We start from the raw sequence: 14276 nt of genomic DNA, 5'->3' as shown, positions 1-14276 counted from the left end.
ATCTCTAGAGGAGTCTTCGACACCAAAAACCAGTAAATCACCACCTCACCAATTTCAATCTCTCGTCATTGACAGAGCCACCACAAACACACAAACGCATACGCAATCTTGACTCTACACAGCCCGATCATGGAAGCTCCCGCTTATCCCGTCTCCCGTGGCCCGGCCCTCGGGGAGCAAGAAATCTTCTAACCTATAACTCAGGTGCCAAAAAGACACAGCCATATGGCTGGTTAAATCTATGCAACACCAGCCTGAGTATTTCTGTTACTCAGGATCGAGGTCCTCGGTTTTCTGACCTCCCACAAGGCCCGTTCCCCAAATTCTGCTGTGGAGCCCAACTTTGTTGAACAAAACTGAAGCCGGCACGACCACACCCATTAAAAGAGACTTACAGGGGAGTGCTGTAGATGCGAGGTTGGAGGCTGGGTACAGAGTGAATGACGACCAACCACCTTCAACATCTTAACCGCCTGTGACCCCCTGGTCGAAGCACATGGAAGCCATATTTAGAACATGAGAATGTGTGACAGAGGCTTTTGTGTTGATATCATTCCTCGAAAAATGCAAAACGGGGCCTATGCTAGACTAGATTCACATGACTCAGAAATAATATCTCATCCACAGCTGCCTGCCACACATCAATGGAGTAGTTCTGATTTAATGCATACCAGTAACACCCTTAAAACAAGTCACTACATAGTTCGAAAAGGTAAACGAGAGAATAGGCGATGTATCGATACTATGCTCCGTGTTCTGTCCCTTTTGTTCTTATAAACAAGGCTAGAGTCTGCTGAAATTTTATCCCGTTTTTCATGGCAGTAATAGTGGCTTTGGTGGAGTAATATATCTTGGTAGTGTAGGCTTCAGATTAAAAGTTAGCGATTACGTTAATCTCGGTATTAGATAGATATATAGATATCTTCTTTCTTAATAGCGTAAATACTGACTTCAATATTGCCCATTTTATATGCTATTGATTGCCTCTCTTTCTTCTAGGAGTCTTGGGGGATTTGTATGACTTTCTTGAGTTGAGTAGCGACTTCAGTAGCGATAGCGTTGGCGAGACGCTCCTCCAAACCACTTAAAGCATTGTGAACTCCAACCTGGACTGCCAGTTTGATGGCATTATTGAATTCTTCATCCAGCTCGGGAGGAGCTGGCGGGTAAATGCCGTCAGGAGTTGGATCGCTCATGATCAATCGTGGATATTTCTTTGATTACCTGTCGAAGAAGTATCGCCGGCAGGCACTTATTTATACGTCTCTAGAGTCAGTCATCGGGATATCTAGCTTTTCAGCCAAAAGCAAAATCTTAGGCAACAGTGAGTTTCTTGGTGTTCTTTACCTTTGTGCCATATGGCTGAAGCCTCTTTTGACCTCCACTCTCAACCTTATCACAGGCGAAAAGTTTGGGATCTCAAGAAGTTGATTGAATTTGATGGGCTTGTACCAGCTTCAGAGCTGAGTTTCACTCAATTCTTGGCGGTGCTGCCCAATCCTTCAACCAACGATTAATTAAGCGCCCGAACTGTCACGAGTTCCTGCAATATCCATTCACAGCCTAACACAACTGACAGCTGTCACACTATCATTCGTGATAGGCCGCCGAGTACGCAGCCCACGTACAGTATCACTTGCATATGCTCGCTTCTGAAAATAGTTTCATCATGATCTTCATTGTATCGATCCTAATCTATGCCGATACATCTTCGTCGTCTAATTGATCCGAGAAACGTGGTGTAATTAATCCATCACGTTCGCACTTCTTTTCCCCATCCGTCTCATTCAAATTAACGCCATTTCCATTTATCACTTGCGCTGTTATTTGCAAATTTTCGTAGAGCGAAGCGGTATAATAAATGTTCATACCACGACGCTGCTTTTAGCCACGCCACCCATGCGCATCGAAGCGCTAGGTAGATGTAGCTTGCGGGTATCTCTCTCGGCTCAATCCCGAGATAATTCGTCCAAAACCATCATTTACAGACGGTCAAGGAGACCGTTGCTCTCGAGAAGCAGGACGATCTGGTGCACAATGGATCGGACGTTCTGCTTCTCAAGGTCGACAACGAGGTCAGGCTTAGCAGGGGCCTCATAGGGGTCATCAACACCAGTGAAGTTCTTGATGTCACCACGGCGAGCAGCAGCGTAGACACCCTTGCGGTCAGTCTTCTCACAGAACTCGAGAGGAGTAGCAACGTGGACAAGGAAGAAGGGTCCGGACTTCTCAACGAGGTCGCGGGCAGCCTTACGGGCATCCTCGAAAGGAGCAATAGGAGCGGCGATAACAGCGGCACCAGCCTTGGTCAGCTCAGAGGCAACAAAGGCAATGCGCTGGATGTTGAGATCACGATCCTTGCGAGTGAAGCCAAGCTCAGGAGAGAGCTCGTGTCGCACGTTCTCACCGAGAAGCATGGAGACGGGGCGACCACCACCCTGGTTGAGTGTAGCCTGGAGAGCACGAGCGATCTGGTCCTTTCCGCTGTTCTGGTAACCAGTCATGAAGACAGTGAAACCCTTCTCGGCAGGAAGAGGGTTCTCCTCGCGAAGAACCTTGACGACCTCAGGGTATGAGAACCACTCGGGGATCTCCTTGCCGGTTCGGAGACGGTGTCGGAGCTCAGTACCAGAGATGTTAAGGGTGCGGGTGCCCTCGGGGATCTCGTTGATGGGGAGGTACTCGTCAGAATCGGGGAGGTAGATCATGGCCTGGAACTCGACCATCTTGATACCAAGCTCCTCTTGGTGCTCCTGGACGAGAACCTGAGCATCGTAAGGACCGTAGTGGTCCTTGCCCTGCTTGTTCTTACCGGGACCGGCGTGGTCACGGCCAACGATGAAGTGGGTAGCACCGTGGTTCTTTCGGATAATGGCGTGCCAGAGAGCCTCACGGGGACCACCCATTCGCATGGCGAGGGGCAGCAGAGCAAGGGCAGCCATGCCGTTGGGGTATCGGGGCAGGAGAGCCTTGTAGACACGGACACGGGTGAAGTGGTCAATGTCACCGGGCTTGGTGAGACCGACGACGGGCTGGATCAGGACGTTGGCCTGCTGGGAGCGGGCGGCGCGGACCGTCAACTCACGGTGAGCTCGGTGCATGGGGTTTCGGGTCTGGAAAGCGACGACTTTTTGCCAGCCGAGCTTGTTGAAGTGAGCGCGGAGCTCAGAGGGAGTGACTAGTCATGGTCAGTCTAATATTGCGCCTTACTTGCTCGCAGTGACTTACATCGGAGGTCAAGAAAATCATAGTGCTCAAGACGGTTGATGGCCTCAAGCTTACCACCAACGTAGAACTCCTTAGCGGTGTCAAAGAGGTACTTGACACCGGGGTGAGTGTCATCGTCGCTGCCAAAGACCTTCTTGGCCTCGTTGACCCTGTTGCATCCGTATTAGCACCAATGCCCCATGTAAGTGGGCGCTGCCATGATCACGTACTTGTCAGGTCGGTAGACATCCTCGACAGTCAGGATAGCAAGGTTTCGGTCGTCACGGAAATCGCGGAGAGTGATGCGAGCACCAGCCTTGATACCGAGCTGGTCGATCTGGGCCTGGTCAACATCGAGGTTGATAGGCATGGAGAAGAGGGCGCCGTCAGCGAGACGGTTGTTCTCAACAACGCTAGAAGCTTTTGTTAGCTCATGGACGAAGCAATTGTACAATTTATATGGCAACTTACCCATTGTAGTCCTTCTCAGTCAAGAAACCTAAAGAATAACTAGTCAATCGCTATTCTTTCTCACTCATGATAGAATCGCCGCCGCCGCAAAACGCCCGCCGGAGCCGGAGCCGGAGGATGCGGGGGCGGGGCACCGAAGTCAACCCCCCCATCATCACAGCGGGGGGAACAAAAGATCTTCACGAATAAAACAAGAGGCGCATACCTTCGAGAGGGGAGAAGCCACCGTTGAGGATCAGCTCAAGATCGCAAAGGTGTCGCTCGCTGAGAGTAAGAGCAGGGAGCTTCTGAGCCTCAGCTTCGAGCTCGGCCTGGCGAGGCAGATCGCGAGCGAAGAGGTCCTTAAGGACACCACCGTGAGGAGTGTTGGCCATTGTGGTGTGAAGTTTTTGTGGTGTTGAGGAGGGAGGGGGAGGATGAAAGAGAACGGCAAGAACTGAGTCGCTACTCGGGGTTTTGTAAAAGAAAACAGAAGTTGGAGCACGCAATCGTGGGGGTCAACGATTGCACAGGTGTTATTCGGAGAAGGACGACGACGAACAGACCAGAAGCAGAGGACGAGAAGAATGAGAAGGGATAATAGGAGAGAAGGATGTGCTTTGATTTTAAATCGACTACCTTGTCCAGCGGGATATAGAAAGGTACCTCGATCTTCAAGCCCATCCACTACGAGAGTACGGATACCACATCCACCACAAATTCTTACATACACCCTGTCATGATTAGTCCCCTCTCCCCGTCCCTTATTACTGGGGTTAATTGGACTGGAGGGGTGTGTATGATGCAGCGAGTAAGGCAAGAAAAAATTGCGTTTCCATAGGCAAAACGGACGAAATCGGCCAATGTACCCAATCCTCATCCTCTGAACGTATCCTCGCCCTCGAAAAGAGGAAAAAAACAATGGGGTCGTGGTTTTAGCTCTCAATGACGTGCTCGGAGCTTGAGGCTTATACATGCCGCCGACGACCCAGAAGACCAATCAGAGACGAAACGACCGGACAAGGCGGCACTAGGTCGTCGGAGCATCGCTCTCGGCGGCGTTGGAGGGCATGGGGGGCATCATGATGAGAAACTTGAGCAAATTCTACTGTTTCCGAGGAGGTTATTGCAGTTGTCACAGGTGCAACGGGTTTCAGATACAGGCGCTGATGTTACGGCTTACACGCTGAAGAAACGTCGATGCTCGGAACTCGCAACACATCAGAATGCGATTACAAAGCGGAACGAGATGCACAACATGGATTATCAGTTTCCTATTCGAATCTCTCATTACCAATTCAGTTCCTGGTACCTTGGAAGCGGCAAGGAAATTCTTCAAGCGCTGCTACAGCTGCAGTAGGGTCCCTCTTTAACCCCCCTGTCTACGTTTCAATACCCATCTTGAGCGCAAGGGTAAACGAAATAGATTCAACGGACATGTTCCATGGCATGACCAATTGACCACCCATTCATCCACATGTAACTCATGGTTTGCATCTATATCCACTAATAGTTTGCTTCCATGAAGAATCGTGGCTTATTAAGGTTCTCTACCGGATATCTTGTTCAAGCTGACTTGTCTTGTCACGGAGATAGTAGAGTTTAAAGCATCTTGAACATGATATCTATTCATCAACGCCAAACAAGAATATCTTGTCAGATCGTGATCCTCTATAGCCTTACATCCATGCTGTTGCTGGGGCATTCAGTTTCCACCGACTGGGGGCGTATAGAATGCGGTTGTCGGGCAACTTAGGGCCGGGCGATCGCCCGCTGGGGATGAGACGAAGCACGCCTTTTTTTACTTCCCCTCAGTCATGATGGATCAGAGATCCTACCTTAGTAATCACGCAATTATGTGACGTTGATACGACACTTTTGGAGGGTTGACTGATCGGCAAGGCCACGCGGAAGTAAATCTTTAATTAGGAGATCGGTTTTTTTTTTCTCATGAAGGGCAAACCTTGAAATTTCCCCATCTGGCTCACTTGTCTTCTCCGAGACCTGGCTATGACTGAAAGGTCTATGTTAACAAGCTAGGAGAGGTATGACTGGGCAACATACAGTAGGTATCCAGCTTCGCAAGGTACCCTTTGAAGCCCTGCACATAAAATCTATGGGATGGTCCTTTTTGGGTCCGAGGTTGCTGTCATTTGTTGATTGAAATCTCTTCAATTGAGTTCTCCCTCAAGATAAGCATACATGCATAGTCTGTTCTTGGCAACACCCTTGGTGACCTGAAATGAGCTTCGAATACTCGCTCAGATACTGTATATCAGGTTGTGCACACAGAAGATGCTGGAGAAAGGCAGCAGCTGACAAGCTTGCCTCATTTTGTGGCATTTAGTCGCCATCGGCCGACAAGACCCAATCCCACGATCTAGCCCCATTCACCCACCCACATCTTGACGGCACCTGGCACCTCAAGGTGGATGAGGAAGCCAAGAGTCATTGCTTGGGTCAAAGCCGCGAGCGACGGTCCGAAAGCTGGCTATACATATAGCGCAGACATGCCTGTTTTTGAAGCTGCTCGTCTGCTAATCGCACAACATGAGGACCAGGCCTCGCATTGCTGATGGACAAGACCAGTTGCAGTATTTGAATATGTGTCTGCGCCTTGAAGAGTGTTAGCGTTGGTGATGTTGTTCTCAAATCCCTCTAGGGGAGGGGAAAAAACTCGGGCCCCTGATCCTGAATGATGAAGGCTTAGGTGACTTGGTATAAATTTAGGATACCCTTTACTGAATTTATTTTAATAATCTATAAGATCTGATATTTTCTTGTTCCCTAAGGTCAAGTTCTTCTTTCTCCTTATATCCACACTATCTACACCATCCCCCTGTCTACACCAAGACCCTGCTTTCATTCCCTGCTACAAGATCCTAGACCAACCTTTCATGAAAGCACACATCATGGATGACACAACTCCGAATGGAGTTCCTTCCCTATATTCTCTCAACATGTCCCCTACAGCATTCAAGAGCGCCATCAACAAGGCATGCGAGACTGCGGTAAACAATGCCCTCAACGGTTTACAGGAACCTATTGACAGTGTTGTCACTACTAAAGTCGCTGCTCAGAGAGAGTAATTGACCTAATCTGCCGCTGCCCAATTCACCACTGAATTCAAGAAAGTCTTGCATACTCTCCTAGACTCTTAGAAAAAGGAGAGGCGATCTATCACATATAGACTTACCAGCATTGAAGCCAGCATCCAGGCTGCTACACGGGATGAAGAAGAACTTTGAGGTATAACATCCAATACTGAAATAGGTAGCTAAAGCAATCTACTCACGCCGCAGATTCGTTCTGAGTACTCACTGCACGACTCAGTGTAGCAAGGTTTTGCTCGCTGTCACCGGCTTCTGGCGTCACCATCGGGGAGTTGGCTGTTATCGATTGGCCAGCAACGCTTCTCCAAAACTAAAAATCAAGAGGCGGGGAATTGTCTCTTCCACGTGTCGGGCTTGTAACGATTGCGACTATTTTCTGCAACTTGGCAGCTCTTGGGCCGTCCTTTGATTGGAGAGAGCAGTGAAAGTGATGCATCATGACAATAGCGGCTACAGAGCGTTGAGCGAAGCGGGTTTGAAGGAGAAACTTGACATGCAACAAGGGAGTGCAAGAAAGCTTAGAACCTCTATCCCAAGTGACAAAAAGACATGAATCAATTTGGTATAAATTTAAGGGAGCTTAGAGTAGGTATTTTTGACACCTTAGTTCAACGTCAGAGGTTTTCTTGCTTCCTGCCCGGGTCTAGAACATGTCGTGATAGAAGTAGATACCGAAAAACGATAAGCGTGGTCTCGTAAATTGAGAGCATTCTCGCTACTGCTCACGCCAAATTTAGTGCATGCCCAGAAAATGTGGTTGGATCAGACTTCTCCAAGATCTAATCCCAACCTTCCCTGTTTTCGTCCACTACCAGGATTCAATACTTGTTCCAGTCTCAATTTTTCGTTATCTCTCTTTTTGACTCGAGCAGAATCGGTTCAGTCTCTCAAATCTAACAACTCGCATTCTTCGCCTGTTGAGAAATAAATCTCGAACTTTTCCCTCTAATTAAAACCCCTGCAGCTGCCATCCCGCCAACCTTAAATTCCCGTTCGGCGTGAGGTTGCCGATCTTTAGTGGCTTCTCCGTGCCGCTGCGCCACTGTTGTGTCTCTCAAAAGTCTTGGGGGGGGGTTACACCTACGTCAAACAAACACGAGATTTTGCATTGGCACAAAGAACACCAAGCTTTAATCTCCCGTGCGTAACCGGGCTTCTTTTCCCTCCTCTGCCTAGAACAGCCTCCGTATGCTCGATCGTCGATAACGCTGCGTTCACCTTCTTGCGCCGAAACCCCCTTACGCCGTTATAGCCGCATGCGAAATTATCCAAATATTGCTCGAGAGCGTCAACTTCCTATCTGAGTCCTGCAGTTCCTGATCTACATGCCCGAATCGACCAAATTTGCACCGCCAAACTCCTCGATACCGTTACACGCTCCCTTCTCTGGACTAAGATAATATTCGAACCAAAGAGATTGACAACGATATCGTAAAGACCGCCCTGGCGGGCTTGCCCGCGTTCCGCCTCTTCCGACCCCCTGACCACATCTTATCGTCAAGATGTTCGCGGCACAGCGACCTCTGGCGGCATTGTCATGCCTTCTCTCTGCTCTAAGCGTTATCCCTAATGTATGCGCTCAAGACAAGGTTTACATCAACGGAACTGGCGACAATGGAGTTTTCCACGAACGGCTCGATGTTAGTCGGACGCCATCATTATACACGGGCGACTTTGACGACTGTCTGAATGATGGAAGTCTGTTCAATGTGACGGGTTTCGATACGGCTTATTACTCTGATAACCTCACTGTGTCATTTCACGTCTATGGAAGCACCAATATCCGCCAGGAAAGCGTCATGAGTATGTTGCGAAACTTTATTACGCCCTGCTTGACCAGTCTAACCAGATTCTAGTGCATCTTTCTATTGAGGTATATGGGGAGGAGCGTTTTAACAAAACCTACGACCCTTGTGCGGAAAACGTCACGAGCCTTTGCCCGTTGAAGGCCGGCCAACCCATCGAGGCATACATTACAACTTCAATATCTGCCAATGACATCGCAGGCATTCCGTCAATTGCTCTCAATATTCCCGACCTGGAAGGTTACTCACGCATCCGGATCTTTGCCAACTCAACACAGACAGAAATTGGGTGCTTCCAGGCTACTATGAGTAACGGAAGGACCTTTTCACAGCCTGAGATTGTGGGATCAATACTGGGAGCTTTCACCGCATTCGCGGTGTTGGCCTCATTTGCAACAGCGATCTATGGCGTTCAGATCCCGCATATAAGAATGCACTATGCCCATTCTTTTTCGATTTTGATCATTTTCGAAACCTTCCAATCAATCTTCTTTTCCGGTGCACTGTCTGTCAACTGGCCTGCCCTGCTTCCTGCCTGGTGGAGCAATTTTGCGTGGACTGCTGGCATGTTTGCAAGCCTTGACATGATTGATGCTATCAGCCCATTTGCTGGCGTGTCTGGGAACGCCAGTCAAGTTGGCTCTGCAGGGTCGGTCCCCATCAACAACGGCGGTGGTCTTGCGCAGCAGATCTTCGGCAGAAGCCTCGGAAGCCGATCTGTTCCCCAACTTGAGAGTGTTGTCCACTCGTTAACCCGTCGCCACGACTTCAACTCTAGCAACCCATATGATTATGGCTGGGCTGGCGAACCTCGAAATCCTGGAATGCCACTCCCAGGTGACTATTCTGGCTTCCCTGGTGTACTGTCTGTGGTCGGCATCCCTCGAAATGACGCGTTCATCATCGGGCTCATCTGGTTCCTTGTTATCCTAGCGGCCGTTGCCCTATTCGTGGCAACGTCCAAGTTTGTGCTTGAGTTATGTCACAAATTCAAGCTTATCAAGTCCGATGGCTTTGACTTCTTTCGTTCACATTGGGTCGGATACATGGCTGCGGGCCTACTTCGAACGCTATTTATCGCTTTCTTCGTCATGATGACGCTGGCCATGTTCCAGTTCTCGATCAACGGTCCGCCGGGACCGACTGCTATCGCTGCAGTCATTTTCGTGATGTTCTTGGGCTTTGCTGGCCTAACAGCGTATGCTTGCTCATCCAGGCTACGTGAAGGCAAGTATGAGGTCGTTTCCGATACGCTTCGCTTTGAGCAAGGGTTGGTCCTCAAGAAAATTCCATTTGTGGCAACGACACTTGCAAGCTCCATCGGTGAGGAGGAACAGGCTCACAAACCACGCCTCTTTGCCAGTCTGCCTATTCGCCGCATCAAGTTTGTCGACAAGGACCCCGAAAGACCAAGGGTTCATCAAGATGAGCCCTACATCAAGCGTTATGGTTGGCTGTCGGCACGATATCGACTCTCTCGATGGTGGTTCTTTACAGTCTACTTAGCATATCAGTTTGTCCGAGCATGCTTCATCGGCGGAGGTCGAGCAAGCCCCTTGGCTCAGGTCTATGGTCTCTTTGTCTTTGAACTCGTCGCTTTGGTCATTATCATCAAACTCAAGCCATTTGAAGGATCTCGCAATACGACAGCAGCGATTTGGTTACTATCGATCTCGAAGATCATCACTACTGGCCTTTCCATTGCATTCTTGAGAACTCTTGACCTCAGCCGCGTTGCAGCAACAGCCATTGGCATGATCATCCTTGTGGTTCAGTGTTTCCTTGCCGCAGCCATCTTGGTCCTGATCGTCCTCGGAATGATATCGTCGTGGATGTCTCTGTCTCGCAACCGCGAGGACTTCCCCGATAAGATAGATGATTTGCGAGTAAGGTATTTCGAGCACATGGAAGATAGAGCAGGTACATCAAAGCCCAAGGAAGACGAAGTGGATGAGCTTGCGGAGTTATCCAAGTCCATCTTCAGTGTCAGCAATGTTCGACGCAATACCCAGATCAATGCGTTCCCAATGGTAGAGGGCGCAAACTCGCAGGTTCCGTCTCATCCAGCACATCCACTCAACCGACGCAGGGCAAACAGTGGCGGTTCAAGTCGTCACTCGGTCAATAGTCTGCCTCGAAGTGGCCGCACCCACCGTGCATCGTGGAGTGCAAAAGACTTTGCAGAGTGGGATGCGGACATGAACAGAGGAGACACATCACGAATGAGTCGCATGCGAACTAGCTCCTTGCGTATGCAAGCATCGAGATACTCTGGTAGCCGGCCACCAATGACGCCGACTCGAGAATCCGCCGAGTTTCCTCGTACAAGTGTTAATACCATGAGCCCAGAGGACAAAGATGCGATCGTAAAAGACAAGATCGAGGAGAATGCTGCTACGCCCAAGAGAAGAAAGAGGGCCGTGAGCTGGGCAGACCAGAGTTCAATCTGCGAGGAACCCATTAACGAGGCCCAGAAGGTGGACGATAAGCCACTCGAGAAGATAGACTCGACTGGTGGCCGAGAAGAAGAAGAGGCCAAGCCAAAGTCCGAACCATAGTCGCCTCGGACCTTTTAAGGGAATCTTGGATTATGCCTCACAAGATTGCATCGTCATTTACTTGCATTTGGGTTTCAGTATGACCATGGCGCTTTGCATTTACCCATATTCCCCCTGTACCCAGTCAGCAAACGCTTGACTGCTGGGTTTCAACCATTGCATTTTGTACATATCGAGCATGATTCGGTCCTCCTGCCGGCACAGGAAGCGACTTGCAAATCATTTCCATTGGAGTATATTGAGACGCGACACGAAAACACAAAGACTATAGAGGAACTAGTCAACAATGATGTCTGGAGTTTCAGGTTTTGGGACCTCAGATTGAGAACAATTATAGATAGTTAATACATCACTTCTGATTCGACCACAATACATTTGCATTTGACGTCAACGTACCGGACTATTATCGTCTGTACGTGACATTGCCCTTGAAAGTGCTGGCAGTGCACAAAACTCAATGGTCAAGCATCGCATTAAACAAGGCGTGTTGCACGGTCATTTCAGTGTCTAGAATACTAAGATTTGACAATTGTCATCTAACTCTAATAGTAAACCATGTCTAAAACACTGGGAATTGGCCGTTCCCATCGAGACCTAATAATAAACTAGGAATTGAACACTCGAGCATCTCTTGTTGATGTGATCGGGCTCTCCGTGGTTACTACGTTGCACATCCTGCAGCCTTTCAACCATGAATTTACAGATATATCTCTTGATAGCAGTCACGGTAAGTTCTCGTACATATGAGCCCATGGTTTGTTGGAGCTGGGTTGAATGCAGCAGTGAGTGCCGTGCCTGCTTTGGCTATTGAAGCAAACACTCGTTCACTTTCTCTATCGAAAGATCCCCTCGTTTTCTCATTGTACTCGATGCTATTATTCTCTCTCTCTCTCTCTCTCTCTCTCTCTCTATAAGGTACCTATTGAAATGAAATGCAAACGCTACGTCAATGATAGGAAACCTCAATGAAGCAGTTGACTCTATTGTCAACGCCGTTCGCTCCTTCTTGACGACTTTCTTTCTATTTGAGACCGACCATCACGACTGACAATCTTGTTCTTCTTTCTCTTGTTCATCATTCGTCGACATCTCAAGCTTCATTTACTACAAGATATATACATCAACTCTCATCAAGCATACATCATGGCAGACAACAACAATAACAAGAAACCCGAGAAGGAGGGTATGAGCAAGGCGACCCGCGAGGATCTGCGCCGCATGACCATCGGCCTCACAGACCAAACCACCATCGAGACGCTCTCCCGTGCCGGTATGATGGCCAAGAATAAGAGAGAGCAATCACACTTCCATCGTGATATGACCGTCGCCCGCGACGACGTTGCTGGGAAGAAGGAGGCTGAGGCTGAGGAGGACAAGGATACAGGAGGTGGTGGCAAGGAGCAGAGCAAGAAGCAGACTTGAGCATAAGTTGCTTTAACGATACGGAACTCGACTTCCAACGCCCACTTGAGCTTTGATCGACTATCTTAGAGGTATTGTACTATTACTACTATCTTGGAAGCATGCTCATGGTGAACTAGGTAGCCTACTAGCTGTCCCGCCTTGAAAGATCAACGAGCAAAAGCACACGGACACAAGAACCACGAGTTGCTATCCCAAAAGGACAATGGACCGAAACATTGACCAACGTCCAAGCGGGGGATCGGAATATACTGCGAACTCGAGCGTGACTCACGAACTCGAGATTTTCTTATCTTTTCTTTTTCCGTTCTTCTATCAATTTCCTTTGTCTTACATACCAAGATACCAATAGGTCATGGCGGAGCGTTTCTTTCTTTCTTTTTTCTCTCTCTCCCCATCCTGTAGCAACCCGCAGGAGGAAGCATGGAATCAGCGAGAATTGATCAACTGAGCAGGAGAGAAAAGAAGCTGCAGCACCGCGATCATGTTTCCTCCGTGAAAACCTGGTAGAGCGCTGTGAGTGAGTATGGAACATCCATGTGTTTGTATGTGCATTAGCGTGAGACAACAATACGAACTGCCAACAGCATAGTACAATATCCGTTTGTACAATTTCGAGGCTTGCATGGAGCACCAGATCATGACTTCTTTGGAAGATGAGCAGGTCATCGTTTTCAGGCCCGTTCCCGTTTTCCAAGGGTTGAGACAGTTTGGGGCGACAAGTGGAGGGCGTGCTTTGAGTATGTAGGCTGTAAACTCAGCTGTATGTAGGCTATGCGATGCAATGTGATGTCTTCTCTCAAGCTGCAGCCAACGATGAGATTTGTCTCACCCAAAAATACGCCGTGTTCTCTTCTCATTCATTTGATCGTCATTCATTGCATGCCATGTCTCTCCCGTTCATTCACTCATTCGTTTGCCTGCTCCGCCCGCTTGCATACAGAATAAGCGCTTTTCATGCTGTATCCCGTCTCACCGGTCTGGGGGAGATGCATATGCGGTTGTGTTGCACAGGCGCAAATGTCAGTATCATAGGTAGTCCAGCCTTTCAACCTTTACACTGTCTAGACTGTAGAGACTTGTTATCTCTGTCTATCCAAGTACCGACGGTAATAACGAGCTTGACTAATTAATTAAAACCCAGACCCCATGTATGTGTGCTTACTGTCAGGGGTCATCCTTGTACAGAGCAGAGCGGCCATATCCTGCAAGCACACGTCTTGGCAGGCCTGGACTCAACTCTTGTAGTCTCTCCAGCATCTTGCAATCAGCTCTCAATCTGGGGTCACGAGATAAGCTGAACTAGATTAGCTTAGGCGTGACGGGACGAAGCAGGGGACTCGGGTCAGGATCCAAGGGCCAGGGTTCAAACTCCAAGATGGAATGACTTAACCATGACACCATCTCGTCCAAACACCGCAAGCGATCTGTATGTAAACGTGGCTCGTCAGATCGGCGGGATATCGAATCGAGGCCAAGGGACTATCCGAGAGCTAACGAGATCAGACCCATCGAGCCATTCTCTTTTTTACTTTGAGTATCTGATATGAGACAAGTCCATTTCCAACACCGATCTTTTTCTCCGATCTCAGATACGTCCAGGGTCTGTACGTCCCCTGTCTCTCACAGAGCCCATCGACCCGGCTGCAGCTCGATCAAGGCGCACAAGTCGCCATACAAGCGCTGATATAGAAACGGTCACCCCCCAATAGTGTGGGCGG

The 14276-nt window shown here is 48.9% G+C and overlaps 3 protein-coding genes; 2 read left to right on the top strand and 1 right to left on the bottom strand.

Annotated features, from left to right (window-relative positions):
• Positions 1 to 1982: 1982 nt before the first annotated feature.
• FFUJ_05701 (probable sulfate adenylyltransferase) lies at positions 1983 to 4052 on the bottom strand (the record flags this gene model as incomplete). XM_023578942.1 has 5 exons in its annotated part: positions 1983 to 3178; positions 3229 to 3377; positions 3438 to 3620; positions 3679 to 3706; positions 3884 to 4052. 5 exons carry the CDS (start codon positions 4050 to 4052, stop codon positions 1983 to 1985), a joined length of 1725 nt encoding a protein of 574 aa, XP_023431866.1.
• A 4220-nt stretch (positions 4053 to 8272) lies between these two features.
• On the top strand, positions 8273 to 11133 carry FFUJ_05700 (uncharacterized protein; the record flags this gene model as incomplete). XM_023578941.1 has 2 exons in its annotated part: positions 8273 to 8573; positions 8627 to 11133. The coding sequence occupies 2 exons, from the start codon at positions 8273 to 8275 to the stop codon at positions 11131 to 11133; spliced, it is 2808 nt and encodes a 935-aa protein (XP_023431865.1).
• Positions 11134 to 12276: 1143 nt separating this feature from the next.
• Positions 12277 to 12555, top strand: FFUJ_05699 (uncharacterized protein; the record flags this gene model as incomplete). The annotated part of the gene is made up of 1 exon (XM_023578940.1): positions 12277 to 12555. The coding sequence occupies one exon, from the start codon at positions 12277 to 12279 to the stop codon at positions 12553 to 12555; it is 279 nt and encodes a 92-aa protein (XP_023431864.1).
• Positions 12556 to 14276: the final 1721 nt, after the last annotated feature.

This window comes from Fusarium fujikuroi, chromosome FFUJ_chr06, assembly GCF_900079805.1.
Source record: "Fusarium fujikuroi IMI 58289 draft genome, chromosome FFUJ_chr06".
Classification (NCBI taxonomy): domain Eukaryota; kingdom Fungi; phylum Ascomycota; class Sordariomycetes; order Hypocreales; family Nectriaceae; genus Fusarium; species Fusarium fujikuroi.
Note: the sequence above shows the minus strand (reverse complement) of the source record. Positions and strands in the feature narration are given on the sequence as shown.